The sequence below is a fragment of the Festucalex cinctus genome, chromosome 2 (assembly GCF_051991245.1).
Source record: "Festucalex cinctus isolate MCC-2025b chromosome 2, RoL_Fcin_1.0, whole genome shotgun sequence".
Classification (NCBI taxonomy): Eukaryota; Metazoa; Chordata; class Actinopteri; order Syngnathiformes; family Syngnathidae; genus Festucalex; species Festucalex cinctus.
This window is the reverse complement of record NC_135412.1, coordinates 40,259,354-40,279,907: the sequence shown is the minus strand read 5'-3', so window position 1 is coordinate 40,279,907 and position 20,554 is coordinate 40,259,354. Positions and strand designations below refer to the sequence as shown.

General features: G+C 40.3%; 1 protein-coding gene across 5 annotated transcripts in view; it reads left to right on the top strand.

The window, feature by feature from the left end:
- The window catches only part of trim33 (tripartite motif containing 33), an 81,637-nt gene extending 62,642 nt beyond the window's left edge, over window positions 1-18,995 (top strand). For 3 of the 5 annotated variants that reach the window (XM_077515098.1, XM_077515101.1, XM_077515102.1), the window contains 9 exons: window positions 3,179-3,311; window positions 3,477-3,540; window positions 9,962-10,112; window positions 10,399-10,682; window positions 10,775-10,886; window positions 10,965-11,039; window positions 12,933-13,085; window positions 16,894-16,944; window positions 18,395-18,995. In XM_077515098.1, the coding sequence (XP_077371224.1) occupies window positions 3,179-3,311; window positions 3,477-3,540; window positions 9,962-10,112; window positions 10,399-10,682; window positions 10,775-10,886; window positions 10,965-11,039; window positions 12,933-13,085; window positions 16,894-16,944; window positions 18,395-18,628 (1,257 nt within the window). In that variant the 3' untranslated portion in view covers window positions 18,629-18,995. The remainder of the gene's footprint in view (window positions 1-3,178; window positions 3,312-3,476; window positions 3,541-9,961; window positions 10,113-10,398; window positions 10,683-10,774; window positions 10,887-10,964; window positions 11,040-12,932; window positions 13,086-16,893; window positions 16,945-18,394) is intronic. The other 2 variants (XM_077515103.1, XM_077515100.1) reach the window with 1 other exon arrangement.
- The last annotated feature ends 1,559 nt before the right edge of the window (window positions 18,996-20,554 follow it).

The window sequence follows — 20,554 nt, the reverse complement described above, 5'->3', positions numbered from 1 at the left end:
GCACTTCGTAAATGGTGAACTTATCGTTTAGACCAATGAATAAATAAGATTCATTAATTCATTCATTCATTTCATTTATTATTTTTTTTCCTTTCGGACACATTACAGCTTACATCAATCACATCACATCATTTGCAACATTGACATGCGAAAGAAGGGCTGACGGGTAGAAGCCGAAGCTTATTCGAGACCCTTCCCCATCGACCCATTACTATAACGCATCAATCATATACATTATTTAGAATAGTCATTAATTTTTATCGTTATCCATCCCATACTATCCCAGACACTGCTCGCTCAGTTCATCTTGAATGTCCGTGTGTAGATTGTGGCTAGTCCCAGTCATTTGGAACTGGTGAGTCGGTTCCCAGACGCCACCAGCAGGCCCACCCCGCCAGGCAAGCAGCCAAGGCAAGCGCAATTCTTCTCTTTCACCAGTAGGGTCTTCACTGACCTCGGATCAGCTTTCACACATGTTGTGCTTTCCAGAAGAGGAGATCGGCTTGCATTCTGCCCATTGCGATTCAAGCAATTTCAGCCTTCTGGTCAGGGAGCACCACTGGATGCTAGCACGTTGTAGATCTGATGACTCCTGTGCGCTGCCCAGCCTAGCTCACCCAGCAGAGCGGCCCACGCCAGCCGCATTCCAGGAACCAGACCACCAACCCCATTATGCGTATTGACAGCAGTTTCATTGTAGCCACAATACAGCCTTATCATGTAGCCTTGACTGTTACAACAAATGTCCAAACGGAATTCGAGCCAGACAATATTTAGATTCAAACGGGAACAGCAATAATGTTATCAATGCAGGTGTATAAACAAGAGTTAGCCTTGGCAAAGTCAGCAAGTAATCATATACAACTCCAGCTTTGGGTAATTAGTGATGTTGTTTTTGTTGTGATATTGTGAATTACTGTTGTCTCTAAAGCGCTGCCAATTCCTCAGCTCCTTTCACGATTCGTGTTTTTAGTTGACCAGAATTATCTTTAGTTTGAATAAAAATTTGGCAGTCTTTTGACTACGTGCTTTCGATAAGTCCATTCTTTCTCATTTGTCGTGCCTTTTTGCCGATGTCAGCATTTCGTTTGGTGAGGTTTTCGTTGATGTAGACATGTTTCCCACGAAGATTGTGACGGTCTCTCAGAAGAGCAATCTTTTTCTTTCTGTCAACAAACCTGATCAGAACTGCTGGTGGTCGTGTCCCTCCAGTTGGAAGCGAAAAGCACATCTGAATGTGCACAGGATCAACAGTTAATCCCAAATCTCTGAGTTGAAGTATCACTTGGTGTTCCACAGTCTCGTTCCCTGAAGATTGGTCAGAATCTTCCGTGCTCGTGCTAGCCGCAGCTCTCAAAGGGCCACGGCGCGGCTTGATCTTAATACCGGTGACTATCACATCGTTGATACGAAGATTTTGTTCCAAATCATCCACTTTTTCTTCCAAGGCAACAATGCGTCGATCTTTTTCCTGTGTCTCTTTCTTCAATTGCTGTATTTCCTGAAGAAGTGGCTCAATGCTCTTCTTCATTTCAAGTAATTCGGCAACCATTCCACTGAGTTTTTTAAGAGAAGATTTTATCTCCTCATTCTCGTCAGCTCTTTTTCCGCCAGGCATTCTGCAACAATGTAGTTTAAAAAATCCCAATGCAAAAATCAACAAGTAGTTAGATTCACGAGCGAGTGCAGGAGCAAGTACAGATGCGTCCTTCCTCAACAGATGCGTCCTTGTGTTCCAGTGAAGATATGCATGTGTAAAAATTAAATCTTGCGAATCACAAGCAGCTATCATCACGCATTCTATACATTTTAAGAAAAATTAGACTATATCAGAATATATTGTACAACGTAACATCTTCCGGATATAAAAAAAATAAATGAATAAATAAAAAATATTGAAACGCCAGCAGAAATTGCACATGCCGGGGGCGCATCACTGATTACATGGGGAGTAGCACAATTTTGTCAGTCTAATATTTCATTCAGGAAATCAGACGATGCAGCATTATCCTCCTCTACTCTTAATATATAACGGCTGGCAACTTTGCATTTTCGAATCATTTGCCCAGAACGCATTTTGACCAATCAAATCGTAGCCTTTGCAATAAGCAAATCACATCTATATTACAAATGCAATTAATCGTTCAGTCCTACCGATAACATCTTGGTTAGCTGAAGAATCACCATCCACATGAATTTTGCGATATGACAAAAAAAAAATAAAAAAATAAAAAATCTTGTTAAAATAATGTTATATCCTACATTCAATTTTTTATTTACTGTTTCCTCAAATAAGAACCTCTGCCTTAGTAGTACACCGGATCTGTCAAATCATTTCTAAGTATGCATATTTATGTAACAAAGTTATTGTACAGTTTTTGTATTTTATTACTCCCCTTGAAAGATTGGGGGGAATATCAACAGGTTAAAAGTCACATTTATAGTGAAAATTAGGGGTGTTAAAAAAAATCGATTCGGCAATATATCGTGATGCTACAGCTCGCAATTCTCGAATCGATTCAATAGGCAGGCGAATCGATTTTTAAACATCCATTTTTGATGGAAAAATATTCAACAAAACGTCTTACTTAGGGTTAGGATTCACACCTTAAGCATGGAAGAATGTTATATTAATGGAGCATTAAGACTTAATATTTTATTTCAATGCTGTTCAAACATGAAACAGATGTTTGTTAAATACAGTGGCTCATAATTTATAAGCCTGAAGTTTCAGTAAATAAATAATACCTTTTCATACAAATCTTACAGTTTACATGCACAAGTTAACTGAATAGTATTTTCTAAATTTGAGTTAAAAAAAATCGCAACAATCGACTTAACGACTAAATTCGTATCGGGATTAATCGGTATCGATTCGAATCGTAACCTATGAATCGTGATGCAAATCGAATCGAATGGCACTAGGCAATTCACACCCCTAGTGAAAATAGTTTTGATCGAATTTATCTTGGTCTCAATTTTTTTTTATATGACAAAAACCTTCCATTTTAACAGGGTTGTGTGACCTTAAATTGCAGCATGCTGCCATACATTGCCTTTTAGTATCCTAGTCATTTTGGAAATTACTGAACTTAGTAATTCTGCTTTTAATATTTCATCTGTATTTATCTGGAGCACCCAAAAAAACAACACACAATTCTACATGTTTTCCCCATAGCTGGAGGATGCGGGTTCAAGCAGTCTTGGCCACCTTCTGACTCGCTACATCGCAGCAAGCACACAACAGCATTCAGGTTCAGTGGACATGAACCCGTCTCCTGGGCTTTCTATACACTCGCCTGGATCCTCAGGTAGCCAAATCCTTACATTTTATCAATGCTTTAATATGCCAATGAGTCTTCATCAACACAAATTAGATTATATACTGTTATACCACTTGTGGACCTCAGACTCACCTGATAAACTGTTTAACAACCGTTTTGATATGATGCCATATATGTGTCTGCACTCTGCAGGTCTTTCCAATGCACACACGCCAGCACGGCCCTCCAGCACCTCCAGCACAGGCAGCAGAGGAAGGTGAGGTGTCACTGTGACATTAGTTCATTTTGCAGACCTCAAAAAAGTTTCCCCTGATAAAATGTGCCCCAACTCGACCAAGGAGTTAGCGGTTGGTGTTCATTCAATATGTCAGCGTATTTTCGAAAATTGATGTGCGATGTAAATGTGATTTGTGAATGTTAAGTTGTGATGAAGTTTCATTACAAAGGCCTTTTACACTACACTTAGCAACTCTGGGGCCTATTCACTAAAGGTTTGCGTCGCCTTTGCACCGCGCTAACCGGCAAAAATGGAGCAATTAGGGTGCACCTAATTCACTAAACACGCGCAGATGGGGAAATCCGTCACTAAGTGCTCTGCCGAACAGATTGCGTCACGGTGCGCCGGTGTTATTTGCGCGTATGTAAATTAGGTAATTTGCATACATTTGACGCAAAATATGCCCACCCCAATGCAAATGAGACTCATTGATATGCAGCGTCCAATTCACTAACGCCAGTGCAAATAGCAACACCGCATTTGCGTGACGCAAATAACGTTTTTGGAAAGCATGTATTAACCTGACGCACCTCGATCTCCGGTAGCGCATGCCATTTGCCGCACAACATGCGCGACTGATCACGCAGAGAGGAGAGAAAGAGAGAGAGAAGGGGAAATATTTCCGTGTTAGTTTAGTACAATAACGTAACCCGGGCTGATCGCAATGGCGGGGAGGCATTTTACGATCATTCTTACGTGCCAGATGCATACTGTACGCCCATGCCAACCTCTGAAAATATATTTTTAAAACACGATTGCACCAATAATTTGTACTTTATGAATGGATGACGCCGTTGTCGTCCCCTCTGCTCTGTACAGCTTAATGGCGCTATAAACGCTTACTCTCGGTCCAACCTCGCTTTCTGATAATAAATAATATTTCTCGCAACTGTTACTATAACAACCATGTTCTTGGTGCAAATCCATTTCCATGTGTGGTAAATCAGGTGCAAATTTGCTCCAAGCTGTCAGTTTTGTGGGCGTGTTTGCGCCGGTATCTGATTAGAGCAATATCCTTAGTGAATAAGTGGGTAACTGGGCGCAGACTGCGGGTGCAGTTGTGGTGCAATATTTCGTGCTATTACCGGATGCAGCGCATTCTTAGTGAATATGCCCCTTAGTAACTTGTGTTACAAGGGCTTGATGAGGGAACAGCGAGTCGTGGTATGATGTGTAATGTGGGCATGCGATGCACCCTCCAATTGAAAAATGTGCAATTTAGACCATTTCTCAAAATTTAAGGCAGATATTTGTCTCCTACAAGAAACCCACTTACAAAAATCAGAAGAAAAATTATTTATAGATAAAAATTTTAGTCAAGCTTACTCTGCCTCCTATAATACTAGACAAAGAGGTGTCTCTATACTTATACATAAGAATTTATTCTTTACTCTAAATAATATAGTAATAGATTTAGAGGGCCGATATATTATTATCCAGGTAACTATATTTAATAAAGTATATACAATTGGTAATTTATATGCCCCAAATAATGATGACCCGGATTTTTTTCCATGAATTTTTCTCTCGGTTACTCGATTTAGCAACAAATTCTACTATTATTATTGGAGGTGATTTTAACACGGTCTTAAACCCATTAATAGATCGTTCTAATAATACGATATATACAAGGCGATTACGATCCGCTAAAGTAATAGATGAATATGTGGAGGATTTTGGCCTCAGCGATGGCTGGAGACTTCAAAACCCAACTAAGAAGGAATTTACTTTCTTCTCTGCGGTGCACCGATCATTCTCAAGAATTGATTTTTTCTTTACAAATAATTCTATTGTTGATAAAACTGCTATAAAAATACATTCTATAATTATAAGTGATCATGCACCAGTCTCCCTCACTCTACAAATTGACTCTACCTTTAAACTACCCCCGATATGGCGTTTTAACATCTCACTACTGAAAGACGTAGAGTTTGATAAAATTATTAGAAGGGAATGGGCAGATTTTTTGGAAATAAATGACTCTCCAAATATATCTCCATCTCTTCTCTGGGAAGCAGGGAAAGCGGTAATTAGAGGGAAAATTATATCATATTCAACTTATAAAAAGAAACAGGATCAAAAATTAGAAAAATACCTGGAAGATAAAATTAAACAACTAACGGATGAATATGCAATAAACCCAAATAATCAAATATGGACGGAACTACAGAATAAAAAAATACAGTTAGATAACATGTTATCTAAAAAGACAGTTTATAATACAACAGTTGAGATATAATAATTTTGAACATAATAATAAATCAGGTAAATTTCTGGCAAATCAACTTCAACGGAATCGGGAAAAATCTCTTATAACGGCTATTAAAGATATAAATGGTGAATGCACACAATCACCAGAAGAAATTAACCATATTTTTTATAACTATTATCGAAATCTATACTCAGAAATGAATAGACCTAACCCTGAACATATTGAGGTATTCCTAAATAGCTTAAATATACCTCAGTTATCTACTGAACATAAAGATATTCTAGATGCCCCGCTTACTATAGATGAGTTGTATCGTGCTTTAGACAGTATGCCTAATGGCAGAGCATCTGGTCCAGACGGCTATCCGGCTATATTTTTTAAACATTTCTGGTTAATGTTTGCTCCATTATTTCTAAGAGTAGTAACTGAAATTAAAAGTAAGGGTGATATACGTCAAGATATGAATATAGCAGCAATTAAACTTTTATTAAAGCCAGAAAAAGACCCCACCCTCCCGTCAAGTTACCGACCGATATCACTAATTAATACCGATATTATTATTATTATTATTATTATTATATATTATTAATTATCGCTAAGGCCTTGGCATCTCGACTAGAGACAGTAATCTCGACAATTATTCATAGCGATCAAACAAGTTTTATTAAAGGTCGTCATTCTACTAATAATATTAGGAGGCTCTTTAACTTGATTAGTATGTCACAGCGGTATGATAAAAAGGCAGTTGTTATTTCGCTGGATGCATAAAAAGCCTTCGATAAAGTTAACTGGTCCTTCCTCTTTGCTGTCTTAAATAAATTCGGCTTCGGGGAGTCATTCATTCAATGGGTCTCAATATTATATGATTCTCCTAAAGCTACAGTTACTACCAATGGGATTACATCACAGAGTTTTACTCTACAAAGGGGAACAAGACACGGGTGCCCAATGTCTCCTTTATTATTTGCTATATTTATTGAGCCGCTTGCATTAGCTATATGTCAGGATAGACGGATCCAAGGAATCCACTCCGGGACAATAGAACATAAAATTAATCTATATGCCGATGATATATTACTCTATTTAGAAGAACCTGCTATCTCGTTAGGGGAAGCATTTAACTTAATAACTAAATTCTCTCACTTATCAGATTACTCTATTAACTGGACAAAATCAACATTATTACCTATTACAGAAAATTCATGGAACCCGACAAGTCAGGATCCACACTACTCCTTTCCTACAGGTAATTTAAAATACTTAGGTGTTAAAATTTCACCTAAGTTAACTGAATTTACTTCTTTAAATTTTTTACCATTATTGGATAGCATCCGTAGTGACCTGGAGCGCTGGAATAATCTTCCGATCTCTTTAATAGGACGGATAGCTACTATAAAAATGAAAGTTTTACCAAAGATTAATTATTTATTTTCAATGATTCCATTTAAACCTACGTCTAACTGGTTCCAATCGCTGGACTCTGCTATCATAAAATTCTATTGGAATAAAAAAAATGCCAAAATTAGTCTATCTACTCTTCAGGAAAGTAAATCTAAAGGAGGTTTAGAGGCACCAAACTTTATGTACTATTATATAGCTAATCAACTACAATATCTTGTGCTATGGACACAACCCAACAGAGATACTAACTGTTGGTTGGAATTGGAGCAGAAGGATTGTAATAATCTTAGACTTTTCGATTTACTCTTTATTACAAAATCAATAAAACGACATAATTGTTTCAAAAACCCAATGATAGCCGCCACCCTGACTGCCTGGTGGAAGGCATTAGAAATTACAAACTCCCAATTGGTGCCCTGTGGGCTCTCTCCCATTTGGCATAACCCCGACTTTCAACTTAATAATCAGTCGTTCCATTTAAGCTTATGGGAGCCGAAAGGAATTACACACTTTCATCATCTTTTCTCAGATAATAAGTTTATATCGTATACAAACTTGGTCCAAAAATATGAAATAAAAAACGGAAATTTCTTACATTATCTGCAAGTTAAAAATATGGTTACGAAACAAATCCCAACACTTCAGGATACGCTCCAACTGCCTGTCTTAGCTAAAGATATTATAAAGCTTTCTCCAACAACAATAAAGAAAATATCAAAAATATATAAGTTATTTTTATACACAAATAAAACGTATTTACCGACTTTAAAATGGGAAAAAGACTTGTCTATAGTTCCGGAACCAGACTTTTGGACCCAAATCTGTGAAAATGTATTTAAGATGACCAAACAGACAAATTTGCAACTTATCCAATATAAGATACTTCATAGAACATATATTACACAATATATGATGAAAAAAATGGGACTCTCTGACTCCGACATTTGTCTCCAGTGCTCACAAAACACTGCCGATACTTATCTTCATGCTTTATGGTCATGTACTCCAGTGCTGCATTTCTGGACTAAAATCTTGGAAAAGCTCGCTGATATATTAAACTGTAGACTTCCTTTATCTCCAAGATTGTGTTTACTAGGTGACTTAACAATAATTGAGCTACCATGTAAACAATCTCAATCTATACTTATAGCCCTTACTATTGCTAAAAAAAAATAATCCTTGTCAATTGGAAAAATAAACAATCTCTAAATATCGACCACTGGTTAAACTTACCAGGGGGCGGTGCTCGCTTTGCTGGACCGCGGTTGACGGCTTCTTTCTTTGGTGGTGGTCCTTATGCATGCCAGATCCATCGCAACAGCATCTACTGAAACTCAAACAGAATTTGCCTCTCCCTCCCACAGCCCCTTGAATCAGTGGGTGCTGGTGTCTGTGGATCTCACTTTGCTTTATCTATCCTTCCCTCCTTCCTCTCTTTAGTTTTTCCTCTGGTCACTTGAGATCTCAATTTATTGGACGTTTGAGGTTTCTGGGGTTGGCATAAGACTCTGGTTTTGTAACCACGCAGGAGGGGTTTGGTTGGTGCTGGATTTCACTTTGATGGATTGGATGTACTGGCTTCTATGGATCTCACTCTGCCTCATCGATCCTTCCCTCCTTCCTCTCTTTAGTTTTTCCTCTGGTCTCTTGAGATCTCGCTAATTTGTTGGAATTTAGAGGCTTCTGGGGTTGGCGTAAGACTTTGATTTTGTAACCATGGGGAAGGCAGGAAGTGTTTGGTCGGTGCTGGATTTCACTTTGATTTAGCTTTCTTTTCTCTTTATTTTTTTCTGACCTTTTCTCTGGTCTCCTGACCATTTGAACCTCACGACTCTGGCAAGATTCTGAAGTACCTGGTTAAGGCGAAGGGTAATGAGATATTTATAAGGTTTTAGGTGAATTAATGAGTATAAATTTATACGTATTTGCACGCACGCGCACGCACGCAAACGCACACACGCAAACGCACACACGCAAACGCACACACGCAAACGCACGCAAATGCACGCACACATACACACAAAAACAAAAAAAACAAAAAAAGAGCAATGATGATAAGACGTTGAATCGGTAAGACTACCGAATGAACAATTCTGAGCTCTTTTTAAAAAGAAAAAAAAAAAAGTGCAATTCGAGAGGGCCGTCGTGGTGGCGTGACATGCTGCATCCAATAGGAGACGGTCTGGCGGAGTAATTTCAGATTGCTAACAGCAATAGACCAACCAACAGGAAAGCCTCCCTGTTACTTGCTGGTTTGCCAAGCACTTCCAAATATGGGCACGCGTGCACCGGGACGCTGTGGTGAAAACCAAGGGAACCAAGTGCAGTATGAAAAGGCCTTTACCATCTAAAGCAGGGGTCTCCAAGTTCGGTCCTCGAGAGCCCCTATCCAGCCTGTTTTCCATGTCTCGGTCCTTCAGCACAGCTGAATCTAATAATCAGCTAATCAGCAAGCTTTCCAGAAGCCTGATAACGATCCCGATCATGAACCAGGTGTATTAGTGGAGAGAAACATGTAAAACAGGCTGGATAGGGGCTCTCGAGGACCGAACTTGGAGACCCCTGATCTAAAGGTTCTTAGAACAAGGCAATTTATTGCTTCATATAAAGGCATTCAATTTATATTGAACAAAATAGCATGGTGTGGCCCTCAGCAATAGTTCCAGCTTCTTACATGGCCCCTTTGGAAAATATATTGCCCATGCATGCTCTAGATATTCAAGTTTATCTTCTCATTTGTCATTTTGCATTTTAAGACAGTTTGTTCTCTCCTGCCCTCTTCTGAAGTTGTAGCTCTGCGGTGAGAACAGCAGCAGGTGGCGGTACTGCGGAAAGTGTTCGGGTCAAACGGGAACCTGGTTCGGATGACAGTTACGGGTGTCCAGGATCTTCCAGCAAGTTGGAGCAAGCTCAAGACTCTGGGAGGAGCGCTTGCATGGTACGGAAAATGGCAACTAGTGTTGTTGGAGAAATGCTAGTCTGCTTTCTGTGTACTGTTGAGGCACCCTTGAGCAAAGCACTGACCGCATTGCCCGAGCTTGAGAGATACAGCACTGTTTGTGCGTGCCCCTTTTGCATCTCTTGTCTCATCTTTTAAAGTGCCTTGAAAAAGTAGTCATACAACACTAAATTAGATGCTGTATCATAGAATCTTTAGGTTTGTTGACCATTTCCTTTACTGCGTATTACAGTGAGACTAAAACCTGCCTTTCTCCTCCTTACAGATGACCAGTCCTGTGAACAACTCAAGGGAAAATATTAAATCAGAGCTCCAGTCTAAAACCTCTTGCTCGGGGCTCAACGGTTCTGGTACACAACTAACCAACGGTTTTATAGCCAAAGGGCAGGGGGCATTACACCCGACGGGCAATCCTGACGTGAAGGAGGATGACCCCAACGAAGACTGGTGTGCTGTTTGCATCAATGGCGGCAATTTGCTGTGCTGTGACCACTGTCCCAAAGTGTTTCACATGAAATGTCATGTGCCCACCATAAAAATCTTCCCCAAGTGAGTATGACGTGGATCAGTTCTCCACTCTCAAATTTCCACTGTTCCTTTGAGTTATGTTTTTTTTTTTTTTTTTAATATATATTTCTCAGGGGGGATTTTCTGTGCACATTTTGTCGGAGTATATCAAGCCCCGAGATCGAGTACTGTGACGACAGCAGGAAAGTCAGTGGAGAGAATGCTCTTAATCCTCAGGACCAAAGGGTGAGAACATCTTGCACATCTGCACTGTGCTTGATGATACTGACTGGCAAAGTTAATTCCTTTGTTACCGCTCTGCAGAAATGTGAGCGCCTCCTACTGTATATCTTCTGTCATGAGCTGAGCGTGGGCTTCCGCGAGCCTGTTCCTAGCTCTGTGAGTTGCCATGCATGACACAAACACACACAGTACAGGTCGTTACATTTTTTTGTTAATTTGATAAATGTAAACTTAACTCATTCAAATCCAAAAACGTATTTATACGTTTTTTTTATGTTTGTTTTTTTGTTTTTGTTTTTTATGCAAGAGCATACAGAAGGCTTTGATACAGAAAAGCTGGCTTAAAGCAATGGTAGTTATTACAAAAAATGACCAGTCGATGGAAGTAGAGTAAAGAGACCAGCCAGGACCATGTTGCAACAAGTTCTTTTTGCCAGTGTTTTCACCAGGAATGTGAATATTGATTAAACTAAGCTGTATTCTAATGCTAATTGCTGCAAAACAGAAACAGATACAATTGTAAATTTTTCTCCTGATGAAAGAATAGACTCTAATCTTTCTTATGGTAGGTGTTTTTATAACAATAGAGCACAATATTCTGTTGGACTTGCAAAATTAGTCAAAATCCAGTTAAACGGCCGGGAGCGAAGAGGGTTGCTTCAGTGAAAATGGCTGGGAGTGAATGAGTTAATCTCAATCAATCAATACTATTTGTTCTGTAGTACTCTAAACACCTATTTGAGATTTAGAAACAATTTTTCCAACAGGAAATTAAGGAATAACAACAAATAATCCCTACAAAATGTCTCCATACAAATAAAAATAAAATCCATACAAAAAACAATAAAGCAAAGTTAAATTTGATGGACGCAATATGCTTACCCTCATTCTACTATTGCCACCTCATGTTATTGTTCTTCCCCTTGGTGGTCACACTTTTTGGAAAACGTGTTACGAAAATGCCAAAGGAAGGCAGAGTACGTAGTTAATATTTAAATGCTGAACTGTGGTGTGCTGACAGATCTCGTAATATACGTGACATCTTGCGTCTTGGCCAAATTCAAAATTGGATGACCTCAGTGGCTAATTTGTTTGTGTTGTGCTTGACGTGCAAAACTGGTTTCCAAAACAGGTCAATTGTATTTGTATTCAACAAAGCCAAGTCAAATCTTGTTTTCTTTTATGCCAAGATCAAGTAAATCTCAGTTTGGCATTGTCAATGTATTTGCTCTTTATACAAAGCTGCAGTCTACACAGGGTTCAATCAAGAGTTAAACTGTCTAACCCGGGATTTACACCGGTTGCGTGTGCGGCTGCGGTGCGGTGCGGTGCGGCTGCGGTGCGGTGCTTTTGACTGCATGTTCCGGAGGCGTCAATTTTTTGGCCAACTCACACCGCACACCGCACAGCTGCGGTCTGGCAGCTCCGTCGCCGACCACTTCCCGCCGTGTCTCGCGTGGCCGCGCCGATCATGTGGCATTAAAAACGACGACAAACACACAGAAAGTCTGTGCTCAACAGAGAAGCAGAAAGAGAGGTGGACTTTTATTTTGTGGCTTTCTACCTCCAATATAAACCTCTCCTCGCCCATGTTCGCTGGTGTCTAAACCCTGAATGAGCACCTCGCACGTTAACTCCAGGCCCGGCTACGCCCACATCACGTTTTGCTAACATGCTTGCGAAATAGGAGCTGGCGAGTGTTTTATTTTGAAAGGTAACCGGAAATTTATTTTGAACCTGCATCAGCCTTCCTGTCCCGCTCGATGTGTTTTGTGCTAGCTTGCCATTTGCTGGAGGCCTACCGCTGCGACATCCGGCAAAAATAGAAAATAGATCTATCCTTGCCGAAGGGCTGCGGCACACCGCAGCTGAGACGCAGTCGACACTCAACGCACACGCAAGCGGTGTAAACTGCACCATTCGAATGAATGGAATCTAATTGCTTGCGTCGCCGGAACGCACCGCAACCTCACCGCAGCCGCACCGCAACCGCACCACAGCCGCATCCGGTGTAAATCCCAGGTTACTTTTTTTCTGTCTTTAATTTAGGTGCCAAACTACTACAGAATCATCAACCACCCTATGGACCTGAAGAAGGTGAAGAAAAATCTTCAGCTGCGGAACCCTCAACACTACACGTCCATCCAGGAATTTGTGTGTGACATGCGCAGGATCTTCCAAAACTGTGCAAAGTACAACGAGGTGCGTAGCATGACTTTTTCGCCTGCTTTGGGAATAACATCTGGTGTGTTTGAGTGTGCATGCATGTTTTGGTTAGAATGACCACAAAAGGTGCAATGAATAGCTTCTAGTGGAAAGTGCAGTTATGTTTATATGCTGTTGGAAAGTTAACATTCTGATGATAGTGTATTGAGAACTTTGACTTTGCTGACATCTTTGTTACCTTCCTGAAGCCACAGATAAACATGATTATCCTAAACATTGTGTGTTAACAAAAATGAAAGTAGCAGAGGGAGAGAATATGGACTATATGCACAAATCACTTCGCATTCGCCGGATGAATGCACCCAACCTTCCGGTGCGGGGAGACTTCAGCGGAATGCACTGTTGCTGTGATGTAAAACTCTAATCCTAAATCCTTCACCCACTCAAAAAGAGCAGGGGCCGCTCCTTACTATAACACTATGGCTATCAGAATTTTAAAATGACTAATTTGATCTCCCAGAGTCATAATTTTGACGGCTTGAGCTCTGGCAATGACGTAATTGCTTAAAATGATTACTACATGGAAATATAAGCCGTTTGAGTAGCCAGGAAAGCTATTTTATTTAAAAAAAAAAAAAAGTCAATTATGTATTGTAGCTCTTCTATGGGTCGAAAAAATATCCTACACCCCCCACCTCTCCCCCTCTAGTCAGACAGTATATAGGTGAGGTGTTGAATCTTCAGATGGAACCTGCCGGCTAACTGTTCATAACATCTAAGATCTTCATTGTTCCATTTCTATTTGTTTATTTTTTGTTTTTGTTTTTATTTTAATGATACATTATTGGATAAGAATAGTTTATTAGTACATTAACATGATAAAATAGGGAGTAGGACTAGATAAATTATTGCACTTCTTCCTACTTCTTTTGAACATGTAATTTATGACATGGATGAATTATTTTTATTCTTCAATTTTTTATTTTAACTTCAACTTATATTTTGTAATGTGTAATGTTCTTTTTTTTTCCACAGATTTTTTTTTCCACTCACTCACAGAAGCTTACGTGTGTGAATGAGTGAGTGGAAAAAAAAAATCCATGCGTGCTGTCAAATTGCCGCGGGAGTGATGTCACGCAGCCGACAAATTCGCCCGGCCCCATTTGTGACACGCCCTTCTGCCACCCCCCGCTCTGCGATTGGCTGGAGGGGTGTAAACACTGTCTTTCCACAGAAACGTCCCGCTGTTTACAAAACAAACACAAAATGGCAAAATACAGGCTGGGGGGGAGTGTTTTAGGACAAAATCACCACCAAACATTAACATAAGCCCAGATGTGTAGACTGAGAAAAAGTTAAAGTGTGTACATCCTGTATTTAAAAAGTGAATTTTCCATAGTGAAACCGGCAGACTGGTTATAGCTCTGGTTCTACTGTTAACAAACGGCGCCTTTTTGCGATTGAGTTATCCCTAAGAATGTGAACAAGTTACAACAAACTGTCTCCAGTGGTCAGCATAAGAGGAAAAAAAACAAGGCAGAGTTATGCTACGTTCTCACCAAATCCGAAAAGGCGAAATTGAACGCTTCATTCGCGAGCGTTTCACCGCGTAGAGTGTTTTTGGAACGGTTGCCTCTCATTCGCGCTTTCGTGCTCACTGGAGCGGAGGAGGCGTGTCTCTTGGTGAACAAGGAAGTGGAGCACTTTAGCGAGTCAACAAAAAGTGAGCACCGCCAACTACTTTCACTTCTTTCCTGGGACTAAACAGCCGTGGCACTATTTTCTCCTTTTTTGAGGTACGTGATAGCACTTTCGCTTTTTTAGTGGCAATCGGGTGGCCGGCATTCGAGCTAAAAATAGCTTTGGCGTTAATAATAAGCACTGCTGCAAATTTGGTACAGTTCAAAAGCAAGTAAACAAACTTACCAGCACTTTCTTGATCATCATTCTGTCACGGCTGGCCATGCTGTTGCGCTCGGGGTGACAATAGAGAGGACGCTGTGTGTGACGTGGCCCGTACTCGAAGCCGATTGGCTACCGCGAGGCGAAACGCGAAAAAAGTTAGATTTTTTTAACTTGGACGAATATGCCAATGTGCGGATTTTCGTCGCGAATGTGCGGATTTTCGCTGCCGCGCACCGCGTCCCAACGCGCGAAACGCGTCCTCCGCGCCGCCCCACGCACTTTCGTTCCGTTGCGCGCGAACTCCATTGACTACAATGCAAACGCGCCGCCGAATCGCCGTCCCTCGCTTTTGGTGAGAACGCAGCATTAAACTTGTCAATCTGCGCACACAGCAGTGATTGCTCGATGTACTGTCGTCTCTCCTCTTCTTTGATGCCTTTACAAATGCACGCAACCACACTCATAAGAAACAATGACGAAAATATACGCCAAAACGTTGACAACTGGTTGAGGTTCTCTGAAGGAAAACAAATGGCGATCGCCACTACCGGAAAAGGCGGTGCACTCAGAGATTTTTCCCGGAAACACATCGCGGCTATTTGTGCATAGAGTCCATTCCACACAACACAGACAACGGTCATTAGGAGAGAATGCATGTCATGTGACTTGGATTCCAAAGACGAGGGTTGATGGTGTTGGTACATTACACACAAACCAGAAGTGTATTCCAGGACGCTAGTTAACGTTTGATTTGTCCTCATTTTGGGACTGTTTTCACATTAGGAAAACCAAACCATGGCTTCACACTTACCAGTAATTGGTTCTGTGACCTCGTTTTCAACCTGAAAATGTCACAAAAGATGTTTTCCTTTCAAATGAATAAAATACAATTAATTTATTCCAGCCCCCAAAACAGTTATTTAATGTATCTTTATGGGATGGTAGTTATAATAAATAATGTACAATATCAAAATCAATTAATCATTGCCCCGAATCCACCTTTGGCCACGACGCAAGAGCTCCCTGGAGATAGTTTTAGCAAGGCTGACTGGTATAAATAAATCCTCATCCCCAACTGATCCTTCAGGGTAAGGTAGGTAGGTAAGAAAATTTTGTGTGTAACCCGATATGTTTGTGAACCGGATTGTTCATAAATCAGTCTCATTATAAAACCCCTATTAACTGTACAGGCATTTTTTTAAGCTTTTAACATGTTTTTTTTTCTTTAATCTTTTTTTTTTAACATTCAATCGGTTTGTCAAGGTGAAATGACTAAACACCTATGGATAGGTGATGTGAACGAAATTGCTCCGAAGCCAAATCAACATGGATAACTTGGCTGTGCACTTTTTGTGATAATTTAGGAATAAGTTGATAGTTTTAATAGTAAAATATAAAAACTAGTTGCACAGTCACCTTTCCTGATGTCACTTTGGACATATTGCAACAAAGATTTATGTATCATACTGCTTTCCAATCTCACCATAAGTTTTATTTTCGTTTACATTTTTTTGTCATCAGATTGGTCATTCTTTCATTGGTGGTATCACAAAAAAAAACAAAGAAAAAGCAGAACACATTTCTTGATTTTATCCTTTTAGATGAAGTCTGACCAAAATTAAATCTGCTAGATTTTCGTTATTTGTTAGCAATACAGCAGTAGTTTGTACTCCTATTGTCGAAACACAACTGCACTTAAAAAAAAAAAAAAAAAAAAAAAAAAAAGCACGTTGTTTGTTTTTTGAAGAAATCACATCTCAGTGAAAGTTGGTGCATTTACAAGACGGGGCATGTTTCTTTTCCGCCCTGGGTGATAGGGGGATACGGTCACCCATACACAGACTTCCAATCTGTTTTTACCTCATCTGCCTATGCTGTGAACACTTTTCTCCCCCTGCTACTTGACTGTCTGTGTTGTAATGTTATTGCCCCTTTTTAGATGTCTCGAATAATCCAGGTTTATGCTGAGGAGAAAGCAATTAATACACAGGTAAGATGTTTGAAATGGAGCACAGATGTACTGTCCCCTCCCGCTGCGCTTCAAGAAATACTTTTGCCCATTGGCATTCAGTTTAGTTTTATTTATTTCAAACATGCTGACTTCATTTCAGTTCAGGGGCCACACATATACCCGAATTGGATCTCAAGTTGGCCGAACCACATTTTTCCTCATTTGGAAAATACAACTGTTGGTTATCTTGTTGCAAATCTTGTTTTGAATCATTTGAGCAGTTTGAAATTTCTGAACCCAAGTGAGTGCAATTTAAAGTTTCAACAATGTTAGCAATTTTCATTTACACGTGCAATTAACAGATCACAGTGTATCTATATAATGTCTGTATCTTATACAATTTGTGAATTAAAAATTATTTGCACAGTAATTTACATAAATTTCCACATCAATCGAGAGATCTTGACAATAAGCAAGTTTCAAAATAAAAGCCTTTATGTAAAAATGAATCCCTGCTTGCTGCATTGGGCCATACATCTACACCCCTGCACTTGTCGACTTTATCACTTCAATTAAGCGGCAATCATTTTTTTGCAAGAACACGGATAGCTTGCTGAAATCAACATTTGGTTGGTAGGCACAGCAAACTAGCAGCGGTGCCTCGAGCTTGTACTGTACCAACTTATTAAATATGGGACCGGTGGAACGAGCACTTGTAAAAATTTGCAAATCTATCCTCAAATATTACAAAAGGACAAGCACTCTGCATGCCCATCTGAAAAGGCATCAGCTAATGCTAGCTGACAAAGAGCTGAAATCAAATTCACCAAGTGTCGTCTGAAAACAGTGTAAAGACACAATCATGGTTGCTCAATAATCTGTTAACCATCAGCTTTCATCCCACAGACAACTAGATCCGCTGGAAACATTTTTAGCTGTTTCTCTCATTTGCATTTTTTTCTCTCACCTGGCCACGCACAATGTGTGTACAAAACAAGCTGAACGGTCAAGAAACCATATGGACCTCTGACCTCTATTCTTTATTTTACTTTAGGGGGCACCCGGACTCTACTGTGATCTTTGTGGATTATTTCGTTATTCTATATATTTTTATTGTGCAAGGAGGAGATGATCACTAATATATGGAGTAGGAGCAGGAGTAGTTCTCATCCAACATGGTCAGCTGGCAGGTATCAATTCAGCAAGAGCATGCTAAAAGCAGGCACATGTAATCCTGGAAATGTGGCGCTCCAGTGGGAGCGTGACCAAAAGTGCATGCAAACACTGGCTGAATTGCGGCAATGTTTCCTGGAGCCGCAGTGGGTTGGGATGCGGTGACATATCGTGGCAAGATATCAGTGCTCTACAGCAAGGTTGAGCCAGGGCTGACCCATCAGCACAACTTTTAATCACATCTAATCTGTCGCCTCCTCTTCAACCCATCCTGTCCCCCATCTCCTCCTCTTCTTTCTCCCCCCTTCCCCGGCAGGACGGATCCGAGATGGCCGTCTCCGGCAAGGCGGTGAGTGTCTACTTTGAGGAGAAGCTAAAGGAGATCTTCCCAGGTCAGATTTTCCCCAAACCGCCTGACGAGGAGGCCATGGACACAAATGAGAAGGAAAAGGAGAGAGAGGGGGAGGAAACTGAGGACTCTGATGACGACTTCATTCAACCCCGACGTAAACTGCTAAAAACAGATGACAAAGTTTTACACATCAAGTGAGAAGAAAAGCTGCGTTCTGTTTCCAGTTTAATAAACGTTTCACAACTTGCCTCTTCAGATTTTCAAGTTGGATTGGTTCGACGGTTGTAGAGGACTTTTTTTTTTTTTTCTTTTTTTTTAAATTTAGTTCAAGCATTTTCATTTGTATATATCTTGTGACCATTTCTTTATAAAACAAACCTTCCGTAACTTAAGTGTAATAAATACAGTATCTAGTTTTTTTGTTTGTTTTTTAAACTTGGAATCTGTCAAGTGTTAACTTGATGAATTTGTGTGAATAAGAAAATCTAGCCCACAGAATGAAAGTATATTCATGATTGGGTGCATCTTCAACTGAAATATATTAAAGGAAATGTATGTTCTGAAATTGGGCTTGTGAATGTCTACTTAAGTCATATTCCTGTTAGTGTTGGTTTTCCAGGTGTGTCTGTCTTTATACTAACAGATTTTGTGTGCAGAAGAGGTAAGTTGTTTTTAGAACATGCTCAACTTGAACTAAAGATGGAACCAAGTAAGTGGAGAGGCATGGTAGGCCCAAGACCAGTAGTGGGCAGTGGATTTGGTACCTGGCCCTTCAGCTTAATCCAAATCGTAATACCACCATTATCACAAAATAAAGTGCCAAAATATTTTTAAAAATGAGATCACAGGCAACAAAAATCAGATGGAAATTTGTGCAGATTATTACAGATGTTTTGTGAGTCGAACTTGACTTGCACTAACCAACTTAATCATGATGGCAAAATAAAGTGCCAAAATATTTTTAAAAATGAGATCAGAGGCAACAAAAATCAGATGGAAATTTGTGCAGATTACTACAGATGTTTTGTGAGTCGAACTTGACTTGCACTAACTAACTTAATCATGATGGCAAATGTTAGCAAGGCCAGGTGACGTCAGAATTGATGTAATTTTATTGGCTGTGTCTTAATTTTCCTTACTGCCAAGACAACCGGCATGCTATCAGTGGTTGTATTTTATTTTTATTTTTTTTATCCATGCAAGAATGAAAATTAAATGTTGCTGTCATGCAATGTTGGCTGTGTAATTGTGAAATTTTGGAAGCAAAAAAAACATCTGCATCGAGAGAAACCAGATGATGCGGCTTTGGCATATATGATGCCTCCCTGGTTAAGGCCCATCACACTGGGCAGAGTCTCCCGGCTGACCTGGGAAGGCCTTTGGATGATTAGCCCAGTTGAGTAGGACAAAGTGGCGGGGGAGAAGTTTGGGTTTCCCTAATAAAGCTGATTCCCCTCCCACCCAACCCCAGATAAGCGGTGGAAAATAGCTGAAAGGATGTTGAAATATACCACCATAGCTTTAGTGAGTCTGTGACATCATTTCATTAAGTTTTTACGATCCAAGAGTTCCACGTCAATTACACGAGCAGCTAAATGCAACTGAAGTCCATAATCCAAATAATTTAGTCTTTGCAGACTAATTTCAGACTTTATGCTTGAAGCTAGTCAAACTCTGGCGTTGTTCCTCCTTTATGTATCGTATTTTTTATTATGACAGGCGCTCGTGCAAAGCGTTCCTGAAATGCGGAAGTAATGAAAGCACGTGACATTTCGCGTGAAACCTGCACGCGGCCCTCTGGTTGACGCGTACGGGTGACCCGGCCAGTGGCTCGACGCTGAGTCAGCAACAGTCAGATGACATTTCGGGGAAATTTTGTTTTTGCCTATGTGTGTGTGGGAGGTCCCCCAGTGGCCAAGGCTCCCCAAGCAGCTGCTGGGGCTTTATGCCTATGCCTTAAAGCCTAATTTATGCCTCCACGTTTGCTCTCGCGTCGATGAGCGCCGTCGATCACATGATCGACGCGAGCCATGAATTTTAAGTGCTGCGTCGCTCGTGGCCGGCCGACGTGCACACGTCGCCAATCCTTGGACGCATGTCGATGGCGGGGCGTCGCTCGCTTCT